This window comes from Quercus robur, chromosome 4 (genome assembly GCF_932294415.1).
Source record: "Quercus robur chromosome 4, dhQueRobu3.1, whole genome shotgun sequence".
Taxonomy (NCBI): domain Eukaryota; kingdom Viridiplantae; phylum Streptophyta; class Magnoliopsida; order Fagales; family Fagaceae; genus Quercus; species Quercus robur.
This window is the reverse complement of record NC_065537.1, coordinates 83,892,278-83,913,975: the sequence shown is the minus strand read 5'-3', so window position 1 is coordinate 83,913,975 and position 21,698 is coordinate 83,892,278. Positions and strand designations below refer to the sequence as shown.

The 21,698-nt window shown below is 35.1% G+C and overlaps 4 protein-coding genes and 2 long non-coding RNA genes across 9 annotated transcripts in view; 4 read left to right on the top strand and 2 right to left on the bottom strand.

Annotated features, from left to right (window-relative positions):
• The first annotated feature begins 182 nt into the window (after nucleotides 1-182).
• Nucleotides 183-21,698, top strand: part of LOC126724055 (AAA-ATPase ASD, mitochondrial-like) — a 38,987-nt gene continuing 17,471 nt past the window's right edge. Inside the window, exon 1 of the mRNA XM_050428203.1 lies at nucleotides 183-647. Within this exon, the coding sequence (XP_050284160.1) occupies nucleotides 294-647 (354 nt within the window). The 5' untranslated portion in view covers nucleotides 183-293. The remainder of the gene's footprint in view (nucleotides 648-21,698) is intronic.
• Nucleotides 2,097-21,698, top strand: part of LOC126722800 (clustered mitochondria protein-like) — a 42,738-nt gene continuing 23,136 nt past the window's right edge. Inside the window, exons 1-2 of the mRNA XM_050425946.1 lie at nucleotides 2,097-2,224; nucleotides 2,552-2,670. The gene's annotated coding sequence lies outside the window, so the exon portion shown is untranslated. The remainder of the gene's footprint in view (nucleotides 2,225-2,551; nucleotides 2,671-21,698) is intronic.
• On the bottom strand, nucleotides 3,971-6,770 carry LOC126724059 (uncharacterized). Its single transcript, XR_007654589.1, has 2 exons — nucleotides 6,495-6,770; nucleotides 3,971-5,425 (listed from the first exon to the last, which is right to left on the bottom strand). It is a non-coding gene; the product is annotated as an uncharacterized LOC126724059 (long non-coding RNA).
• On the bottom strand, nucleotides 7,217-9,943 carry LOC126724060 (uncharacterized). Its single transcript, XR_007654590.1, has 2 exons — nucleotides 9,768-9,943; nucleotides 7,217-7,594 (listed from the first exon to the last, which is right to left on the bottom strand). It is a non-coding gene; the product is annotated as an uncharacterized LOC126724060 (long non-coding RNA).
• On the top strand, nucleotides 10,613-11,928 carry LOC126724056 (clustered mitochondria protein-like). Its single transcript, XM_050428204.1, has 4 exons — nucleotides 10,613-10,752; nucleotides 10,920-11,006; nucleotides 11,305-11,439; nucleotides 11,779-11,928. Exons 1-4 carry the CDS (start codon nucleotides 10,687-10,689, stop codon nucleotides 11,860-11,862), a joined length of 372 nt encoding a protein of 123 aa, XP_050284161.1. The 5' UTR covers nucleotides 10,613-10,686; the 3' UTR covers nucleotides 11,863-11,928.
• The window catches only part of LOC126724053 (putative disease resistance protein At3g14460), a 47,476-nt gene continuing 38,355 nt past the window's right edge, over nucleotides 12,578-21,698 (top strand). For 2 of the 4 annotated variants that reach the window (XM_050428155.1, XM_050428154.1), the window contains exon 1: nucleotides 12,578-12,649. The gene's annotated coding sequence lies outside the window, so the exon portion shown is untranslated. Of the gene's footprint in view, nucleotides 12,650-16,181; nucleotides 16,285-16,810; nucleotides 16,960-21,698 lie in introns of those variants that run through there. The other 2 variants (XM_050428159.1, XM_050428157.1) reach the window with 2 other exon arrangements.

Sequence of the window (21,698 nt, the reverse complement as noted above, 5' to 3'; positions counted from 1 at the left end):
GCACTAAACTCTAAACACAAGTTGGGAAAGCACAATTGATTCCAAGTCTTTGTTCTTTTGTTGAGTCTAGGTCTTCCCAAATAATGCAAAACACACACCTCATTCCAAAATATGACTTAAGTTCAACAGGCAAAATATATATCTATATATATATATATATTGCTTTCTTACTCAACAAGAAATAACAGCTAGCAGTACAATTTAATTTCTATATATAACATAGCTCGGAGTTGTTCTTTCATCAGCAAACGTTTTCTTCTAACAACTCTCATAAAAGGTTTCAGAAGAGAAAAATGATGATGATGGGGGAAACATGGTCTCAACTAGGCTCACTGATTGCGACCGCAATGTTTCTTTGGGCCATGTTTGACAAATATTTCCCTCACCATCTTCGTAGCCTAATCCTAAGTCATACTAAGAAATTGACTAGTTTCGTGTACCCTTATATCCAAATTAAGTTCCCTGAATTCACTGGCGAGTATCTTAAGCGCAGTGAAGCCTATGCTGCTATTGAAACATACCTCAGTAGCAAGTCCTCCAGCGAAGCTAAAAATCCTAGAGCAGTAGTTGTCAAAGACAGCAGTCAACCTGTACAACTGAGCATGGATGAGAACGAAGAAGTTACAGATGAATTTGAAGGCATGAAGGTTTGGTGGGGTATAAAGGAAATCCCCCCAAGAACATGCACATAGAAATGTCCTATTGTGGCTTTGATGCATTCAAGGTTCTTGCCAAGAATTATTTGGATGTTGACTCACATGAATTGTTTGCGACCATTGACCATTTGTTGGAGGAAACCGATATGACTTCTGCTGATGTTGCTGAGAATTTGATGCCTAAGTCACAGAATGAAGATGCTGAGACTTGTTTGAAGAAATTGATTGAAGCTACTGAGACGGCCAAAGAGGAAGCAACAAAGAAGGCTGAGGAAGAGGCACGGTTAAAGGCAGAGAAAGAAGAGAAAGAGAAGCAAGAAGCTACTCAAGAAGATGTGAAAGTTGATGAGTCTTTAGCTAAAGATGTCAAAGAGAATGGTGTTGATGTTGTGAAAGATGACAAGACATTGGGTGAAGAGGTAGAAGAAAATGGAGTCACCGCCTGAAGTAAACTAGGATACAATCATGACTGAATTTGTTCTTGTGTGCTCTGCACTAGGCATATTAAAAGCCATCATATGCTATATTGATGCTTGAAGAATGTGAAAAGATGTATAATAGTAATATGGTGGTTAGAACTACTAGTCTACTAGACTGTAGTGTGTAGATGTTTGTATGTTTTTAGTTTGTTTAATAAGAATTACTCTGTTCCTATAAGATTCAATAAGAACTACTCTGTTCCGATAAGATATGAATCAAGCGGGACTCATCACTTTACCATACTGTTCATGCTTTTTTTTTCTTTTTTTCTTTTTTTATATAAAAAGAACAGATGAGAAGTCAAAGCAGCGCCAAGTATTTGTAGATTGTAGTACTGTTTTAGGCTCCTAATAATTTTTTGAATATAGAAAAATAAAATACTGCCAAAATAGAAGTCAAATTTTTTTTTTTTTTTTTTAAGTTACACATGCACCCAATGGTTCTTAAACTCACGATCTCACAATCCAACTAATTATTGTGGGAGACAGAAGTGCCAGTTGAGCTAGTATGGCCTATAGCTCATTATTAAAAATAAGATCTGTACTGTATTTGATATATCATTTATTCTTAAAGTGTTTTTATGATATAACACATATTTTCTGCAAAGGTATTTGTTAAAATACTGGGATTGCTTTCTCTTTCATGATATAACACATAAAGTCTTAGTTACATCTTCTGTTGCAGCCAACTCTATTGACATTCTAATCGACAAGAAAGGATATAAACACTGTAAAAAAAAAAAAAAATTATTATTATTAATTTTATTGATGGACTCGTTGGCAAATATTTTTTACAGTAACATTAGTTACATGGCCTGTTATTTATTATCAGCAATTTTTGCTTGTCTTTACTAAATCGTGTTGTGTTAGGACATATTTGTGCACATACTTGGAAGCTTTTGTTCATGATTACTATTTCTATTTTGGTTTGCTTAAATTGATCTCTAGCTGGCCCTCAATTGCTATTATACATTCCGTTGCAGAGCGTTTTTACCTGGCATTCTTCAAGGGGATAAGTCAGACTCTCTTCTGTACGGTTCTGTTGACAATGGCAAGAAGATATGTTGGAATGAAGATTTTCATTCCAAGGTGAGGGAGCATATAAGATTTGTTGCACGTCATGTTTCAGATTTTACACAATATGTCTTTGTTAATTGCTATGTGAGAGTACTTCTTAAACTTCTCTTGGGTTAAGATATCATAATGGCTTAATTGTGCTGTCTTACAAGAAATATAATTTTCATTTATACCTATAAAAATAATATATAATTTTCATTTATGGTGTAAATGTAATTGGTATGCTTTATAAGAACATGTTATTTCAATGAAGATTCCAGTTTGTTCTCTCTCTGGGTTTGTCTATGTGAATTGTGAAATGAGTTTCTGTTAGAAGTGCTAAGCTTTTATTATCCTTAGGTTCTTGAGGCTGCTAAGCGCCTTCATTTGAAGGAACACACTATCCTAGATGGATCTGGAAAAGTTTTCAAATTAGCTGCCCCAGTGGAATGCAAGGGTATTGTTGGTAGTGATGACAGGTGATTACTCTCTTGGATTGGTCTATTAGTCATACAAACCTAACTACTTGCTTACGTTCTTCTTCTCAGTGCTTGAATTTCTTTATATATAACTAAATTTTGTTAAAAATTCTTAGTTAAATATGCTTAAATTTGCTTAACTCCAGTACCCAGCACTTTAAGCACCCATTTTCCTCAAACATTATTTTAGCTAGATAGCTTGATGATTTAAATATTGACATTATATTAGCTATATAGTAGTAAATCTCTGTTTCTATGCTCCTAGTTTCTGACTTTATTCACGATGATGCCACAACTGTTAAATGAGAGTAACTCCTTGCGATGCAAACTATACTGGACCTGGATCCAGAATCTGTGTCTTGAGACCAGAACTAATTACTGCCTTTTGCCGGGTAAGTAATGACATTCTGATATTAACTACACTTTGGAACTTGTTTTATATGTTCCATTTTTAATAAAAACGTTTGCTTTATGAGAGAAGGCCCAAGCTGCAGAAAGATCAAAATTTAAGTCTGAAGGAGATGCTCATGTGACCACTGATTCTTCAACAGTTGCAGGTGAGAAGAGTGGCAAATGCAACTGCAGCTTTTGATTGCTGTATGGTGGTGTTTTCGTTAGGAGTGTATTGCATCCTTGAAAGTTTATTCTGTGATTAAATATTTATTTATATTTTATCGGTTTTGTCCCTTTTTTTCCCTACCTTGTATTCTTGGACTACCTACTGCTAACTCACTTTATGTGCCAATTATATATGTTGCGGTATGATTCACAATGGAATTAGCAGTGATTTGAACTTTTTCTTTGTGTGTAATGCATGCGTGTTTATTAAATGACAATATCTCAATGCCCTTGAATTAGCAGAATCTGTCATGCTTGGGTTTCTAGATGCTGCTTTGGTGTGAATATAGCTGCTATAGTTGAAGCAACAGATTGAATTATACACTTAACCCCCATTGGAGTCATTTTTAGCAATTTGCCTCTTTCTTGCAGTAAATGTCACCATACTCGAAATCGTAACTCTGCGTGCTCTCGCTCTCTTTCTCTCCTTTTTATTATTATTATTATTTTTTATGGATATGGTTCTGGAGTAGTACCTCCATCATGCCTATGGTCCGTTTCTTGTGTCATTATTATTTATGATTTACTAGCGTTCAGTGAATGGGATATTTACAGGCCTATAGAATTAGCAATGTCACGCCCCAAACCCAGAAGGATCCAAAGCATGAGAGAAGAACCACTAAGTGCAAGAACGTAAGAGATTTTTTTCTTTTTTCTTTCCTTCTCCTCAACACATGATAAGGATAAATAACCATACTAAAATCTCCATATTAGAAGTCAGTGCTCTATAACACATTTACAAATAATATGAATTACAAATACTGTCTCCAAATATATACAAAATTCCAAATGGATCAACATCATATCACAATCCTTCCAAGGAAAGGCAACCACGACGATAGAATCTATGCCTACTATGCCCAAGACTAACAAACCTCAAGGGCCCAACCTCCGATAGAATTAGCTATGGCCTCAATAAATTTAGAAAGTTGAGTCACCAACCAATCATAGCATAAATCTCTCAATTAGCATGATGCTCCAATCACCACCAATAAAACAAGCTTCATGCCCAAGGTATAGCAAATTTATCTAAAAAACTGTTGGAGAGTGGGATGAGCTAAAGCTCAGTAAGTAGCATAATTAATGTGGGTGGGGAAAATACAAGTTTCATGATAATGGGCATCTTACAAAATATGTTATACTTTGAGAATTTCCATTTGGATCATTAAAAACCATTTTTCTTAATAAAATGACAAGAATGATTAAAAGAATGTAGCACCAAACTTCCTCAAAATATTTCAACATGAAACTACATACTATTTACTGTGAGCTATGAAAACATCCTTTTAAAACTTGAAAATCCAACCCAAGGCCATGTGACAGCGTTGTCACAAAGACGGAACTCATCTGTCGTCACAAAAACAGAACTTATCGCCAACACACAGTCGAAACTAATCTGCCGTCACAAAGACGAAACTCATCACCAACACATAACCAAAGCTCATTGCCGACACATAGTCGGAACTAATCTACCCTCACAAAGACGGAACTCATATGCCGTCACAAAGACAGGTGCTAAGATACCAATGTCACATAGACTATAGTATCTAGCTAGGTGATCACCGGGTAATCACACATCACAGCACAAGGGTAAAATATAAAGAGCTCACAGATTACATGAATTCAAAACACAGTTCAATTTCAAGTAGTTACACAAAAACCTTTGAAATACCCAATATATTCACAAGGTTCCCAAATTTTCCAAAATCATTTCTTGTCAATAACATTTTCTATCCATTTCTAAAATATCACAAGTCAAGATAAAACATCTTTAGAATTTGCAAATAATGCATCAAATCCATAAAATCCATTCCCAAGAATTATATCAAAGATGTTTATCTCTTCCATACTAACAAATCATGCATTTCTCCATATTCAATATTAAACATGATACTCTTTTCATATACAATCATATATAATAGGGTCACAACACAATAATTTTTAAGAAAATATAGTTCCACAAATAATTTTCCAAAATGTGTTTGACCCAAAAACAAAGTTTATGCAATGTGGTCATTTTCAAAAAATCCCATTAAAAGCTACTTACCTCAGGAGGCCAACCAATTTTACCTCAACCGGGCACCACCACCTAAGCAAGCAATCCAATTACTAGGTCCATCACCAAGAATCTCGAAACCTAAAAACACAATGATCAAGCCTATCAATAACAAAGCCTATCACAAAGTACCTTCAAACTTGTCTCCATAAAATCGAAAATGGTCCCCTAAAATCAAATCGAGGGCCTAAAGCTTAACTTGACTATCCCAAGGCACTTATTCCCAAGGGACATCAAACAAGCATACAAGTGATCCAAAGGACCATAACACAACCAAAGCATTTTAATACACTATTGCAAGGGATTAAACCAAACCATTATTAAAGTTAACTAAGTAAAACAAATGTAGAAGAAAATGTAAGAATTTACAAGCTAACCCACTCAACAAGGGTTTCAAGTAAATTCACAAAATCTCAACATACTTGTCGTACTTTCAGATTCACCACACAGCAGGCCAGCCCTTTTGTAAAAACCGTTTGGTCCATGAAAAGTTATCCAATCAACTTGAAATTAAATATGGATAAGCTCTTATATGTGTAGTACGTACCATAAAAAATTCGGCTTAAAATGATTTTTCTATAATTTATTAAAAATCATGTAATGCAGCTTACTCAAATCTGTCAAGGATAGATTTACAGTTCCAAAATAAAATTACTATAATTTTTAATAACATGCCAAAAACTTTCAGACTTGATTAACCTCAAAGCTACATGTTTTAGCACATGATAAAAACTATGAATGCAACCAATAATCTCATATAATAATCATCACAACAAGAGTTAAGAAATTCAATCTTATAACTCATATAGACAATATGCCAAACACTTGGCATGCACAAGCACATTCTCAAATCACTACAGCAAGTAATAGTTAACATTTCATCAACTTCATGACAAAAATCATTACAACAACTCAACTCAAAACAGAAAAATCATCATAAAACACATAAAAGTCAGCCCCTCCTTCCTCCAATAAACCAAGTGCCCAAAACCTCCATAGTTGAATACCCTAATACCAACTATCACATACCCACATCCCAAAAATCGTAGTTAACCCTACCAAAGTGTTATCCCCATCCATTGGATCAACCCCACATGAGCATTGAGCCATAAACGAAATAATCAAGGAAGTGGGTCAATGGAAAACTTACCTTAAAATCATTGTTTGGGGCAGCCAAAACTCATGGAAGATCATACTTGTTGGATTCAAGCTATTGAGGGGGTTATTTGAAGTGGTGGTAAGGATATAGGACCTTCAATGGATCAGCCATGGAGGACGGTGAGAACAAGAAGTGAGAAATTACAAAAGAGAAGACAAGTGGGAGAGAGAGAGAACGTGTAGGCTTATGGGAGGGGGCTTAATTACAAGTTTGCCCCAAAAATTTCTTGTGTTTAATTACCACTCCACCCTTAAGGTTCTTCCCATATTTCATCTAGCCCCAAAAATCACTTAAGTATTCATAAGCCCTCCATAAAATAATTAACCACACTGATTAAAAATAAAGTCCAATTTAGATATTATTCTCATTGGGAAAATTTCTTTAAAAAATATTTGGGGTGTTAAAAGCAAATTCCAAGGTTGAATTAAAGTATATATTTTTATATTTTGTTAAAATTAATTAACGGAAAAAAATCTGGTGGGTGCAGTAGTTGTGGGGGTACATTTTCATTTAAGGAATTGTGTATTTACTTGGATTTGGGCATGAAACTATAAATCACATGTTTATGTTACTATCATCATGTAAGACCAGTTCAATTTCTGTTCGGTATATATTATAATAAGAAATAGCTTTTGCCCTGAATTTCCTCTTAGTAATCTGCAATATGCGGTGCTTTCTATTTCTGTTCACAGGATGTAACAAAAGAAGGGAGAGATAAGAATGTTAAGGATAAATAACCATACTAAAATCTCCATATTACAAGTCAGTGCTCTATAACACATTTACAAATAATATGAATTACAAATAACGTCTCCAAATATATCCAAAATTCCAAAATTCCAAATGGATCAACATCATATCACAATCCTTCCAAGGAAAGGCAACCACGACGATAGAATCTATGCCTACTATGCCCAAGACTAACAAACCTCAAGGGCCCAACCTCCGATAGAATTAGCTATGGCCTCAATAAATTTAGAAAGTTGAGTCACCAACCAATCATAGCATAAATCTCTCAATTAGCATGATGCTCCAATTACCACCAATAAAACAAGCTCCATGCCCAAGGTATAGCAAATTTATCTGAAAAACTGTTGGAGAGTGGGATAAGCTAAAGTCCAGTAAGTAGCATAATTAATGGGGGTAGGGAAAATGCAAGTTTCATGATAATGGGCATCTTACAAAACATGCTATACTTTGGGAATTTCCATTTGGATTATTAAAAACCATTTTTCTTAATAAAATGACAAGAATGATTAAAAGAATGTAGCACCAAGATTTCTCAAAATATTTCAACATGAAACTACATACTATTTACTGTGAGCTATGAAAACATCCTTTTAAAACCTGAAAATCCAATCCAAGGCCATGTGATAGCGTCATCACAAAGGCGGAACTCATCTGCCGTCACAAAAACAGAACTTATTGCCAACACACAATCGGAACTAATCTGCCATCACAAAGACAAAACTCATCACCGACACACAACCAAAATTTATTGCCGACACACAGTCGGAACTAATCTACCATCACAAAGACGAAACTCAACGCCGTCACAAAGACGGAACTCATATGTCGTCACAAAGATGGATGCTAAGATACCAATGTCACATGGAGTCTAGTATCTAGCTAGGTGATCACCGAGTAATCACACATAACAACACAAGGGTAAAACATAAAGAGCTCACAAATTACATAAATTCAAAACACAGTTCAATTTCAAGTAGTTACACAAAAACCTTTGAAATACCCAATATATTCACAAGGTTCCCAAATTTTTCAAAATCATTTCTTGTCAATAACATTTTCTATCCATTTCTAAAATATCACAAGTCAAGATAAAACATCTTTAGAATTTGCAATGCATCAAATCCATTCCCAAGAATTATATCAAAGATGTTTATCTCTTCCATACTAACAAATCATGCATTTCCCCATATTCAATATTAAACATGATGCTCTTTTCATATATAATAGGGTCACAACACAATACTTTTTAAGAAAATATAGTTCCACAAATAATTTTCCAAAATGTGTTTGCCCAAAAACAAAGTTTATGCAATGTGGTCATTTTCAAAAAATCCCATTAAAAGTTACTTACCTCAGGAGGCCAGCCAATTTTACCTCAACCGGGCACCACCACCTAAGCAAGCAAACCAATTACTAGGTCCATCACCCAGAATCTCAAAACCTAGAAACACAATGATCAAGCCTATCAATAACAAGGCCTATCACAAAGTACCTTCAAACTTGGCTCCATAAATCGAAAATGGTCCCCTAAAATCAAATTGATGGCCTAAAGCCTAACTTGACTATCCCAAGGCACCTATTTCCAAGGAACATCAAACAAGCATACAAGTGATCCAAAGGACCATAACACAACCAAAACATTTTAATACACTATTGCAAGAGATTAAACCAAACCATTATTAAAGTTAACTAAGTAAAACACATATAGAAGAAAATGTAAGAATTTACAAGCCAACCCACTTAACAAGGGTTTCAATTAAATTCACAAAATCCTTACATACTCGTCATACTTTCAGATTCACTACACAGCAGGTCAGCCCTTTTGTAAAAACCGTTTGGTCTATGAAAAGTTATCCAATCTACTTGAAATTAAATAGGGATAAGCTCTTATATGTGTAGTATGTACCACCAAAAATTCGGCTCAAACTGATTTTTCTATAATTTATTAAAAATCATGTAATGCAGCTTACTCAAATCTGTCAGGGACAGATTTACAATTCCAAAATAAAATTACTATAATCTTAATACCATGCCAAAAACTTTCAAACTTGATTAACCTCAAAGCTACATGTTTTAGCACATGATAACAACTACGAATGTAACCAATAACCTCATATAATAGTCATCACAACAAGAGTCAAGAAATTCAATCCCATAACTCATATAGGCAATATACCAAACACTTGGCATGCACAAGTACATTCTCAAATCACTATGACAAGTAATAGTTAACATTTCATCAACTTCTTACATATGACAAAAATCATTACAACAACTCAACTCAAAACAGAAAAATCATCATAAAACACATAAAAGTCAGCCCCTCCTTCCTCCAATAAACCAAGTGCCCAAAACCTCCATGGTTGAATACCCTAATACCAACGATCACATATCCACATCCCAAAAATCGTAGTTAACCCTACCAAAGTGTTATCCCCATCCATTGGATCAACCCCACATGAGCATTGAGCCATAAACGAAATAATCAAGGAAGTGGGTCAATGGAAAACTTACCTTAAAAGCATTGTTTGGGGCAGCCAAAACTCATGGAAGATCATACTTGTTGGATTCTCGTCATTCCCATCACAAGCTATTGAGGAGGTTATTTGAAGTGGTGGTAAGGATATAGGACCTTCAATGAATCAGCCATGGAGGATGGTGAGAACAAGAAGAGAGAAATTACAAAAGAGATGACAAGTTTGATAGAGAGAGAACATGTAGGCTTATGGGAGGGGGCTTAATTACAAGTTTGCCCCAAAAATTTCTTGTGTTTAATTACCACTCCACCCTTAAGATTCCTCCCATATTTCATCTAGCCCCAAAAATCACTTACGTATTCAAAAGTCCTCCATAAAATAATTAACCACACTGATTAAAAATAAAGTCCAATTTAGATATTACTCTCATTGGAAAAATTTCTTTAAAAAATATTTGGGGTGTTACAAGCAAATTCCAAGGTTGAATTAAAATATATATTTTTATATTTTGTTAAAATTAATTAACGGAAAAAAATCTGGTGGGTGCAGTAGTTGTGGGGGAACATTTTCATTTAAGGAATTGTGTATTTACTTGGATTTGGGCATGAAACTATTAATCACATGTTTATGTTACTATCATCATGTAAGACCAGTTGAATTTCTGTTCGGCATATATTATAATAAGAAATAGCTTGTGCCCTAAATTTCCTCTTAGTAATCTACAATTTCTGTTCTTTCTGTTTCTGTTCACATGATGTAACGAAAGAAGGCAGGGATGAGAATGTTAAGGATTGTGCTTATTCCCTAGCAAGAAATATCTGATTTGTTTTTGACCCTTTGCCTTCACCAGAACATAGCAGAAGATGAAGAAAATGTAAGGAAAAGTGAGTCCATATCTTACGAATGTTGTGCTTCCAAAGTTTGTACAAGATCTTTGCACGCTTGAAGTTTCACCTATGGATGGACAAACATTAACTGAAGCACTCCATGCTCATGGAATTAATGTTAGCTATATTGGAAAAGTAAGCATTTGTGAATGCTTAAATATTAGCATATACTATGGAAAATATATATAAATCAATGCCTGAATTGAAATTTATTATTTGTGTTAAAGCTGTCATGTTCATAACTTTTCCATCTTTCTGCAAATGATTGTACTGCTTTTGACATGTCTGGAGCTTTGCTACAGGTGGCTGATGGGACAAAACATTTACCACATTTGTGGGATCTTTGTTCTAATGAGATTGTTGTTAGGTCTGCAAAGCACATCCTCAAGGTGATAAGTATAATCTAAGCAGCTTCTACATTATAAATGATGTTACAAAATGTCTACATTGTTTCAATTAATTCCACAGTTTCACCACAATAATTTGCAAAGAGGTGTCGCATGTTACTATGTCAATTGTAAAATGTGACATCTTTTTCCTGCCGTTGGTGTTAGAGATAGACACCATCAACTTTGCCTACAAGAGGGCGGTCTGGCATAGCTTGCACACATGCATGTGGAAACACATTTCCTATTCACATCCACTCTTCCCTTCCTAGTCTGATTAAACTGACTCCCTCTAGAGCAGGATGTTTTGAGAGATGTAGGGGATCATGATATTGCGCCAGCTATATCACATTTCTTCAACTGCTTTTTTGGAAGTATTCAAGCTGTTGGCTCAAAAGTTGCTGCCAATAATATGCAGTCCAGAACCCACAAAAAGGTATGTGAAACATGGATCAATAGTTTCAGGATTTCTTATGGTTTTTTTGGCTTTTACTGCTTTTCAGCTTTGAGCTTTTTGTGAGCTAACTCTTGAGGCCATATGTTCCCTCAGTTTGTGGTCTGTCATTGTAATTGTACAACAATCAAAGCAATTAAGTTGCATCTTTTTCTTCAGAAGAAAGTTTAAATTTTTTCTTAAAATATTAAATGATGTTTAGAATTTAAAATCTTTACTAAATTCATTCAATTTTCTTAAATGGAAATGGTAACATGAAATTTTACTCTTGATGGAGAAATCTTGACCCAAGGTTGTTCTTTATGTTTCATATTTTTTTAGGACCAAGGAGGCCATCAATCTTCAGGAAAGCCTTCTAAGGGGCAAGGAAGGTTTAATGGTGGGGCGTCTGCAAGGATGAATTAATCGTCATTTATGAATGTTAGCTCAGAAACTCTATGGTCAGACATACAAGAATTTGCTAAACTCAAATATCAGGTATCAGTTTTTATCAAGTCTCTTCAAGGACACTGGATATTTCTAGAAGGTTGAACGAGTCATTTCTTGCAAAAATTATTTAAAATAAAAATACTTTTTTTTTGGGTTGCATCTAAGTAAACTTATTAGGCTATATCAAAAAAAATTTAGGCATAAAACTCATTTTCGTTCCTACATTTTCACGTGATTCCCACTTTGGTTCCTAACTTTTTTTTTTCACCACTTTTAGTCCCTAAAATCAAAAATGCGATCTTGTTTTTGTCTCTACCGTCAGCGCTCTAATGGCAAAGTCCTAGGTGGCAGACGAAACACCCTATTAACTGACGTGACTCTGATGTGGCAATTAAAATATTATTAAAAAAATATTATTTGGCTTTTTTTTAATGCTATGTCAGCATTTTAATATTTTTTTAAAAGCCATGTCAGAAAATTTTAAAAAATAAAATAAATTTTAAAAAAACCTTAAATTTAATATGTAACTGTAGTGGCGTCAGAATGATGAACAATCCCGTTGGTGTCCAACAGTAGCTTGTAGTCCCTATTTGAAAAGGTTCTCAGAAGCTATAAAGGGTATTGAGATGTGCCCATTGATCGACAGGTATTCCTTTTCGTTTTAGCCAATAATCAGGATCATATACTCCGGAGATCATGCTAGCAATTTCTCATGCCAATAGATTAAATATATTCTTCTAGGTTCTGACTGAAGAATGAACTTGTCAGTTTTCCTATCTTTTGATTTTTAATTAAATTTTGAGCAATTTTGGGGCATCATGTGAAAGCATTTCAATGTTTAATATGTAAAACAGTGTGTTAATTTCCCTCAAATATGAGATGAGCTTATTTCCTTTGTTTGAGAATCAGCTCTCTTTTTACTTCTTTGTTTTGTATAGTTTTAGAAATCATTGTTTTGATAAAGAAAATCCTCCATTCATTGGAAAATTTTACTTAACTAAAATTGAGGTGGTACTCAAAATCAACAAAAACAAGTTACCTTATTCCAAAATATGACATAAGTTCAACAGGCAACTTTCAAATTCTAATGTAGCACTCATCCAAACCAACAGCAACAGTCACATTCGTAGCATTTATTCCAACCATTAGCAAAAGTCACGTTCATAGGCAGTAATAAATTAAGAATGGTCCCGTTTAGCAAACATGATGAGGCTTCATCATTAAAAAAAAATTCAGAGTTATTTGCCTTTTGAGAGAGATGCATAATGTGATGACCTCCATGCATAGGAAAATTTATTTTATGAGATTGTTTCATGGTGCATCCTCTTATAGCATGTGGGTTTTGAAGTGTGGAGACCATCAAATATGAATATGAGAGGGACGATCCATGAGATTGTTTCATAAGGAATTTTTTTTTTTCCAGCTCTTTATTTTATTTTGGTTGAAAAAAAAAAAAAAAAAAAAAAAAAACCCTGGAGTGGTTGGGTGGAAAGATCTGGTAGGATGTGCAGTCAGTTTAGGTCATCTCAAATAATGCAAAGTTCATCATACTAGTAATACAGACTAGCATTCACTATGAAACATCATCTAAGAAGGCACTAGATATTAATTTAGTTCGAAATTTCATGGGTCTTATCAAAAAAATCCTTCATATTATGGAAAATTATTAAGTAGTCATGGAGTATAATTGATCTGCACTTCAAATCAATAAACGCATCATACCTAATTCAAAAATATGACATAAGGTCAACAAACAACTTTTCAACTCTTCCCTAACATAGCACTCATTTGTATCATTAGCAAAAATCACATTAATGGAAACAATAAGAAATTAATAAGTCCTATTAATTTAGCAAAAATGAAGAGAACTTAGTTATTTAAAGAAAAAAAAAATGTCCTAGAGATGTCTTGTTGGAGAAAGCTATTCAATGTTACTTTTGTGGGAGATGCACAATGCAATGATCTATACAATGAAATTATCTTATAAGACTGTCTCATGGTGCGTCATTCTTATAACATGTGGGTTTCATAGATGTATGAGCCTAGTTACTAGATAAGGAGGGGCGTGTTATGAGATGTTTGAATGAGATACTTTCTCTTATGTAGGATGGTCTTGTGCAATCTATATGGTGCATTTCTTACATGCTATATAATATCTAACTCATTATGATTTTTATGTTGGGTTTTTGGGATTTTTCTTTTCTTTGGAAAATATTAAAAATATTATGCATTTTACTACATAAACTTTACAAATTAATGTGATAATAAGTGTGATTGATGGATTTTAAAACATAATTGACGACTGTTTGGATATATATTTTTTGGTGATTGACGACATGTAAGTTTGTAAAAACAATATAGTAAAGTCTAGGGTTGTCTTGAGACAATTTGAGGTCTAAGGCAACAATTTTATTGGAGTTTTTTTAAATTTTTTTTTCTTTAATTCAAAGATCATTTAATATCATATTTAAATTTTATACTGTAACTTTACTTTTTAATTTCATTTTTCTTTCTTTTTTATATACAAAATTACTAACTATGTTTCTAAATTTGAGTTTTTCTAACATCTACTTTTAAAATTTGAGCCGATTTTGTAGTATCATGTGGAAGCATTTCAATGTTTGATATATAAATCAGTGTTAATTTCCCTCTAAAATGAGGTGAGTTTATTTCCTTTTCTTATGTAAAACAACATGCCCTTTAATGTTGTATCATCTTTTTGCATATTACTTTTAAGGGTTTTCTTTTAAAAATGATGTGTGCCAAAATAGCCCATGGTTGGATGGTGCTTCAACACAGTTTCCCCCATTACAAATGAAGCAGGACAAAATGCTTCAAAATTTTATTGTTTGCTAGTTGTTTCCTTTTTCTAAGTTTGATAGGATTTTTTTTTTTCAAGTATACAACTTCAGATTTTTACTGTTCAGTGAAATCCCATTTTCAAGTTGCAATTTTACTCTTTGATATATTAATCAAATCGTTCTTCCCTTTTGCAGTCGATCATTCTCCAAAACAATCCCAATAGAAGCAAAACAAGTTAGAATTACTATCAAATGATCAGTATATTTACAAAAGGTTAATATGTTCTCTATTCCATCTAGAGAACACCTATATATGCATTTGCTTTTGGCTTAGGCTGCATGAATTCCTTACACGCTAAGATTGTATATGACAAAGCTCAAATAAATTAATGATATGGTGTTGATCTAGGATGGAGTTTGTTTTGTGTTGCTGTTTTAGATGGGCATTATGGGAATCATTATTTTTTCCTTCAATGAAATTGAATTATTATTATTATTTTTAATTTTAGGAAAAAAATAATAAAATGAACTTTCATAGTGGTGGGCGGGCAGAAAGATATGATGGACATGATCACACAAAGTCTTCAACTGTCATGGTCTAGGTTATCTCAAATAATACAAAGTTGATAATATTAGTGATATAGCTAGATTAGTATTTACTACGAAATAGTTTTCAAGAAAGCACTGAATAGGCCTTTGTCCTTTTGTTAAGTCTAGGTCTCCTCAAATAATACAAAAGAACAATCACTAGTCATCACTACGAAACATTTTCTTTGAAAGCACTATTGAAACCAAAGTCTTCAGTGTGCATGTTCTTAGATAATGCAAAAATCAAAACCATTGACACCAAAGTCTTTGACACCTTCTTGAGTTTAGCTATTCTCAAATAATACAAAGCTCATAACACCAATGCTATGGCCTAGTCACTACTACAAAACATTTTCCATGAAAGCACAATTGAAACCAAAGTTGCTGTCCTCTTCTTGAGAGTGGATCTTCACAAATAATGCAAGACTCATAATATCATGAACTAGTGTTCACTATGAAACCCTTTCCAACAAGGCACTAAACACAAGTTGGGAAAGCACAATTGATTCCAAGTCTTTGTACTTTCGATGAGTCCAGGTCTTCTCAAATAATGCAAAACACATAATACAAATAGTATGACTTAAATTACAAGCTACCTAATTCCAAAATGTGACTTTTGTTCAATAAGCAACTTTTCATTCAAACCAATAGGAAAAGTCACATTCGTAGCACTAATTCAAACCATTAGCAAAAGTCACATTCACATTCACAATAATAAATATAGAAAAATCACGTTTAGCAAATATGATGAGGTTTCATCATTTGAAAAATAGAATTTCTTAGAAATGCCTTGTGGGAAGAAACTAAAGCCACATTTGCCGACAATTTTAAAAGCTGAAAATCTAGGGTTATTTTCCTTTTGAGATAGATGCACAATGTGATAACCCCTATTTATAGGAAAATTTTCTTATGAGAGTCTCATGGTGCATCCCTTTTACAATATGTGAGTCTTCAAGTGTGTGGGGACCATCAAATATGAGAGGAATGATCCATGAGATTGGTTTATAAGGTAATTTTTTTTCCTTCATTGACAATGCATTTTTTTTTTCACATTTTTATTTTATTTTGGTTGAAAAAAAGATAAAAAATAAAAACTCTCTCTACGGGGTGGGTGGAAAGATATGATTGGATGTGAAGTCTTCAACTGTCGCATTCTAGGTTATCTCAAATAATGCAAAGTTCACAATACTTGTGTAACAGGCAAGTAATGTCAAATTCTTTCTCAATTGTTGTGCTTATAACCGGGTCTGGGCCATTCATTATATATCTATCACTTTGCAAGCCATTCTCCCCTGGTTTTCTACCTAAATTGCAATTGCTTCCCTTTGGCTTTTTTATTTCCTTCTTCAAGCAACAAGAGACCATGGCTGTCTTCCTGGGACAAGCACTTGCCACTTCAATTATTCAGGTGGCGCTTGATAGACTGGCTTCTCATGAGGTCATAGACTACTTCAAGGGAAGGAAACTCAATAAGAAATTGCTACAAAACTTGGAGTTTGTGCTGTTATCTGCTAATTCAGTGCTCATTGATGCAGAGGAGAAGCAATTTACAAACTCAGCTGTGAAAAAATGGCTGGACGAGCTTAAAGGTGCTATTTATGTTGCAGATGACCTTCTGGATGAGATTGCCACTGAAGCCTTACGATCCAAGTCAGAAGCTAAACTCCAAACCCGCACTAAAAAGGTTTGGCGCTTTGTCTCTACTTTATTTGACAAAAAGATACAGTCAATGCTAGAAAACGTTCTAGGTATATTACAAATACTCATAGAACAAAAGAAGGTCCATAATCTGAAAGAGGTTGCTGGTGGAGTACCACTACCACCACGACAATTAACAACTTCTTGTCCTGAAGAATATGGTGTGTATGGTAGAGATATTGATAAGGAGGAGATATTTAAGAAGTTGCAATTAGATAATGCAAATGGTGATGAGATATGTGTTGTTCCTATAGTGGGCATGGGTGGGGTTGGTAAAACAACCCTTGCTCGGCTTGTATATAATGACAACCGAGTAAAGGAGAATTTTGATCTCAAAGCATGGGTTTGTGTTTCAGACACATTTGATGGTTCTAGAATAGCAAAAACTATTCTTGAAGAGGTCACTTTGTCTAACTGTGACATTCATAGCTTGAATTTGTTACAAATTAGAATAAGAGAGAGCTTAAAGGGAAAGAAGTTTCTCCTTGTTTTAGATGATGTTTGGAATGAGGAATATATTGCTTGGGATAAGTTAGTTACAATGCTTAGATGTGGGGCAAAAGAGATCAAAATCATTATTACAACACGTAGTGAAAATGTTGCGACAATTGTGCAGCCTATTTCAATTCATCATCTAATGCAATTGTCTGATGAAGAATGCTGGTTGTTATTTGCAAAGCATGCATTTAAGAATGGAGAATTGAATTTAGATAAAGAACTAGTTGGTAGAAAAATTGTTTGTAAGTGTAAAGGTTTGCCTTTAGCTGCAAAAGCAGTTGGGGGTATGTTGCAATCTAAACAAGACCTAAGAGAGTGGAATCATATTTTGGAGAGTGATATATGGGATCTACCAGGAGGTGAAAGTAGTATCCTTCCAGCTCTAAGATTGAGCTACCACTACCTCCCATCACATTTGAAACGATGCTTTACTTATTGCTCAATCTTTCCAAAGGATTATGAATTTTCAAAGGAGGAGTTAGTCTTGTTGTGGATGGCAGAAGATTTATTGTTGAAACCCAAGGGAAATGGAAGCATGGAAGAAATAGGTGAACAATACTTTGATGAGCTAATATCGAGATCATTTTTTCAACGATCAAATAATGATGAACTATGTTTCATAATGCATGACCTTTTTAATGACTTAGCAAAATTTATATCTGGAGAATTTTGTTTTAGGTTGGAGATTGATAACTCACATGAAATTACAAAAAAGATGCGTCATTTGTCATATTTTCCAACTAAATTTGTTGTCCCTAAGAAATTTAAGGAGTCTTATGAAGCTAAGAATTTGCGAACATTCTTGGGACTAAAATCACCATCTACGTCAAATTTCAGGATTAATTTTATATCAACAATGGAGATAAATGATTTGTTATGCACATTTAAGTGTTTACGAGTATTATCATTGTCTCTCTACATATTAATAAATGTGTTGCCTGATTCTGTTGGAAATTTGAAACACCTTCGCTATTTGAATCTTAATGGCACCTTTATCAAAGGCTTGCCCGATTCTGTGTGTGGTTTGTATAATTTGCAAACCTTGTTATTGAGGAATTGTTGTTCCCTCGTAGAGTTGCCAACCAACATGGGAAGACTCGTAAACTTACGTCACCTAGATATAAGAGGGACCCCTTTGAAAGGGATGCCAATGCACATGGGTAAATTAAGAAGTCTTCAAAATTTAAGTGCTCTTTGTGTGGGAAAAGAAAAACATAGTGGGAGTAGCATTAAAGAGTTAGGAGAGCTTCCACATCTTTCTGGATCATTGTGTATATCAAACTTGGAAAACGTTTATCAAACAAGAGATGCAAAGGAGGTTAATTTGAAGGATAAGAAGGGCTTGTCAGAGTTGAAGTTGAAATGGGGAAGCGGTCATGAGAACTATGATTCAGGACAAGAAAGAGAAGTGCTTGAGCAGTTGTGTCCTCATACGAACTTGAAATCTCTCTCCATCATATCTTATTATGGGGCAGAATATCCAAGTTGGTTAGGAGCATGTTCATTCTCTAATATGGTGTCCCTAAAGCTTGACGATTGTAGATACTGTTCCTCCTTGCCTCCACTTGGGCAGCTACCTGCGCTTAAGGAACTCTCAATTGAAGGTTTGGGCAGAGTATCATGTGTGGATAGTGAGTTCTACGGGGATGGCTCTTGGGCAACTAATAAGCCATTCAAATCCCTAGAAAAATTAACATTTAAATGGATGCCAGAGTGGAAGGAATGGTTTATATTTGAAGGCGGAGTTTTCCCAACCCTCCGAGAGCTTCGCATTATCGGATGTCCCAAGCTTACGGGAAATCTGCCCAGTTTACTTCCTTCTTTAAGTGTAATTGAAATTAGATATTGTCCCCAGCTCGTTGCTTCACTTCCTAGTCCTTCGGCTCTTCATGAATTGGCCTTGGTGAATTGTGATAAGGTGGCGTTGAAGGAATTATCACCTAAGCTGCAAAGTCTCGCAGTTGGAGGTTGCCATGCGTCTCTCCCCGAAGGTGGTTTACCCATCAATGGAGTGCTTCAGTTGCCAGGGAGCCGTCACTATCCATCAGTTGAGAGCTTGAACGTAGAGAGATATCCACTTTGGTCACTTGCTGAAGGTATGCACGCCCTCCTCCCATCTCTTATATATTTGAATTTGTGGGACTGTCCAGAACTCGTAAACTTACGTCACCTAGATATAAGAGGGACCCCTTTGAAAGGGATGCCAATGCACATGGGTAAATTAAGAAGTCTCCAAAATTTAAGTGCTCTTTATCACAGATTCAGAAGTTGAAAACTGTATATTTCATTAATTGATTCTTGAATACAAGCAATACATATATATACCAGTGTATGCAGGTGTGAACACGAAGCTAACAGACTAACAGAAATAACAAACCACTACACGTGCAAGCTACAGAAATAACCAACTTCCTACGTGCTAATACTTAAGTGAGTACTAAACTACAAGTCGTGTACATCAGTCTTCACTTATACAGCCTTGCCGTTTATGCTCTGTTATAGAATCTTCAACTCTGTGAGTGAGTCTTTGATCCTCTGTGTTGCTTGATGCTTCTCTGCTCTTGCCACTAGTCTTGGTGACTTCATCTTTACTTGGATTCTGATACTCCCCCTTAAGAGCAGCAGGAGCATGTATATTAATCATCCCCATTTTAGAACTAAGAATGGAGAATTGATTATAATTCAGAGCTTTAGTGAGCAGATCAGCCAACTGACAATTTGATCTAACATGATTCAGCTTAATCACCCTTTCCAACACCTTATCCCTAACCACATGACAATCGATTTCTATATGCTTTGTTCTCTCATGGAAGACTGGATTGGAACCAATGTGCAAAGCAGCTTGACTGTCACAGAACAATAAAGCCTCCTTGTCATGACTCACACCAATGTCTTTGAGAAAATACAAGATCCACACGATTTCACATGTTGCAACTGCCATGGACCTGTATTCAGCCTCAGCTGATGATCTTGACACTGTGGACTGCTTCTTGGATTTCCAAGATACTAAAGAATCACCAATGAAGATGCTATAGCCAGTCACGGATCTCCTAGTGTCAGGACATGCAGCCTAATCTGCATCTGCAAATCCTTTCAAATGCAAGTTTGTCTTGGAAGAAAACATAAGTCCTTTGCCCGGTTCACCCTTCAAATACTGCAACACTCTATGTACTGCATCCAAATGGGGTCTCCTTGGCTTGGACATAAACTGACTGAGTTTATGGACAGCAAATGTAATGTCAGGTCTTGTGATTGTTAAGTACAAGAGCCTGCCCACAAGCCTTCTGTAATGGCTAGGATCCTTCAATTCTTCACCTTCAAACTTGCTAAGTCTTAAGTTGTGCTCCATGGGGGTCTTAGCATACTTACAGCCCAGTAAACCAGCATCATTGAGCAGCTCAAGGGTGTATTTTCGTTGACAAAGAGCAATTCCTTTGTCTGATCTTGCCACTTCCAAACCAAGGAAGTATTTCAAATTCCCCAAATCCTTAAGCTTGAACTTATCATCCAGCATGATTTTAAACTTATCCACTTCAGCCTTGTCATTGCAAGCTATCAAAACATCATCTACATAGACTAAGAGAATCATGAAAATGTTGTCATGTCTTCTAGTAAACAAGGAGTAGTCAGCCTTGGATTGAATGAAACCAAGCTGAATTAGAGTGTTTGAAAACTTTGCAAACCATTGCCTAGAGGCTTGCTTGAGACCATATATGGATTTGTTAAGCCTACAAACAACCTCCCCCTGGCTGTGAAACCCCTGTGGAAGAGCCATATACACCTCTTCATCCAAATCTCCATGCAAAAAGGCATTATTGACATCCAATTGACTAAGAGACCAACCCTTAATGGCAGCAACAGCAAGAAGAACCTTGACAGACACCATTTTAGCCACTGGAGAGAATGTTTCAAAGTAGTCAATGCCTTCCTTTTGAGTGAAGCCCTTAGCCACCAACCTAGCTTTGTATCTTTCAATGCTTCCATCAGCCTTATATTTGATTTTGTACACCCATTTGCAGCCAATAGACCTCTTACCAGGAGGTAAAGGTGTCAAGGTCCAAGTATGGTTAGCCTCAAGTGCTGCTATCTCAGCTGCCATGGCAGCCTGCCATTGGGGATCAGAGACAACTTGATAGTAAAACTGAGGTTCAACAAGGGAAGAAATGGCACAACAGAAGGTTTTATAGGATGGAGAAAGATGCTGATAGGACACATGAGAAGAAAAAG

Bases quoted from the DNA above. Each gene is read 5' to 3' on its own strand.
- LOC126724056 (XM_050428204.1), top strand. From the start codon at position 10,687: ATGGATGGACAAACATTAACTGAAGCACTCCATGCTCATGGAATTAAT. The intron at 10,753-10,919 runs GTAAGCATTTGT...GCTTTGCTACAG, and splicing joins ATGTTAGCTATATTGGAAAA to GTGGCTGATGGGACAAAACA. The intron at 11,440-11,778 runs GTATGTGAAACA...ATATTTTTTTAG, and splicing joins AGTCCAGAACCCACAAAAAG to GACCAAGGAGGCCATCAATC.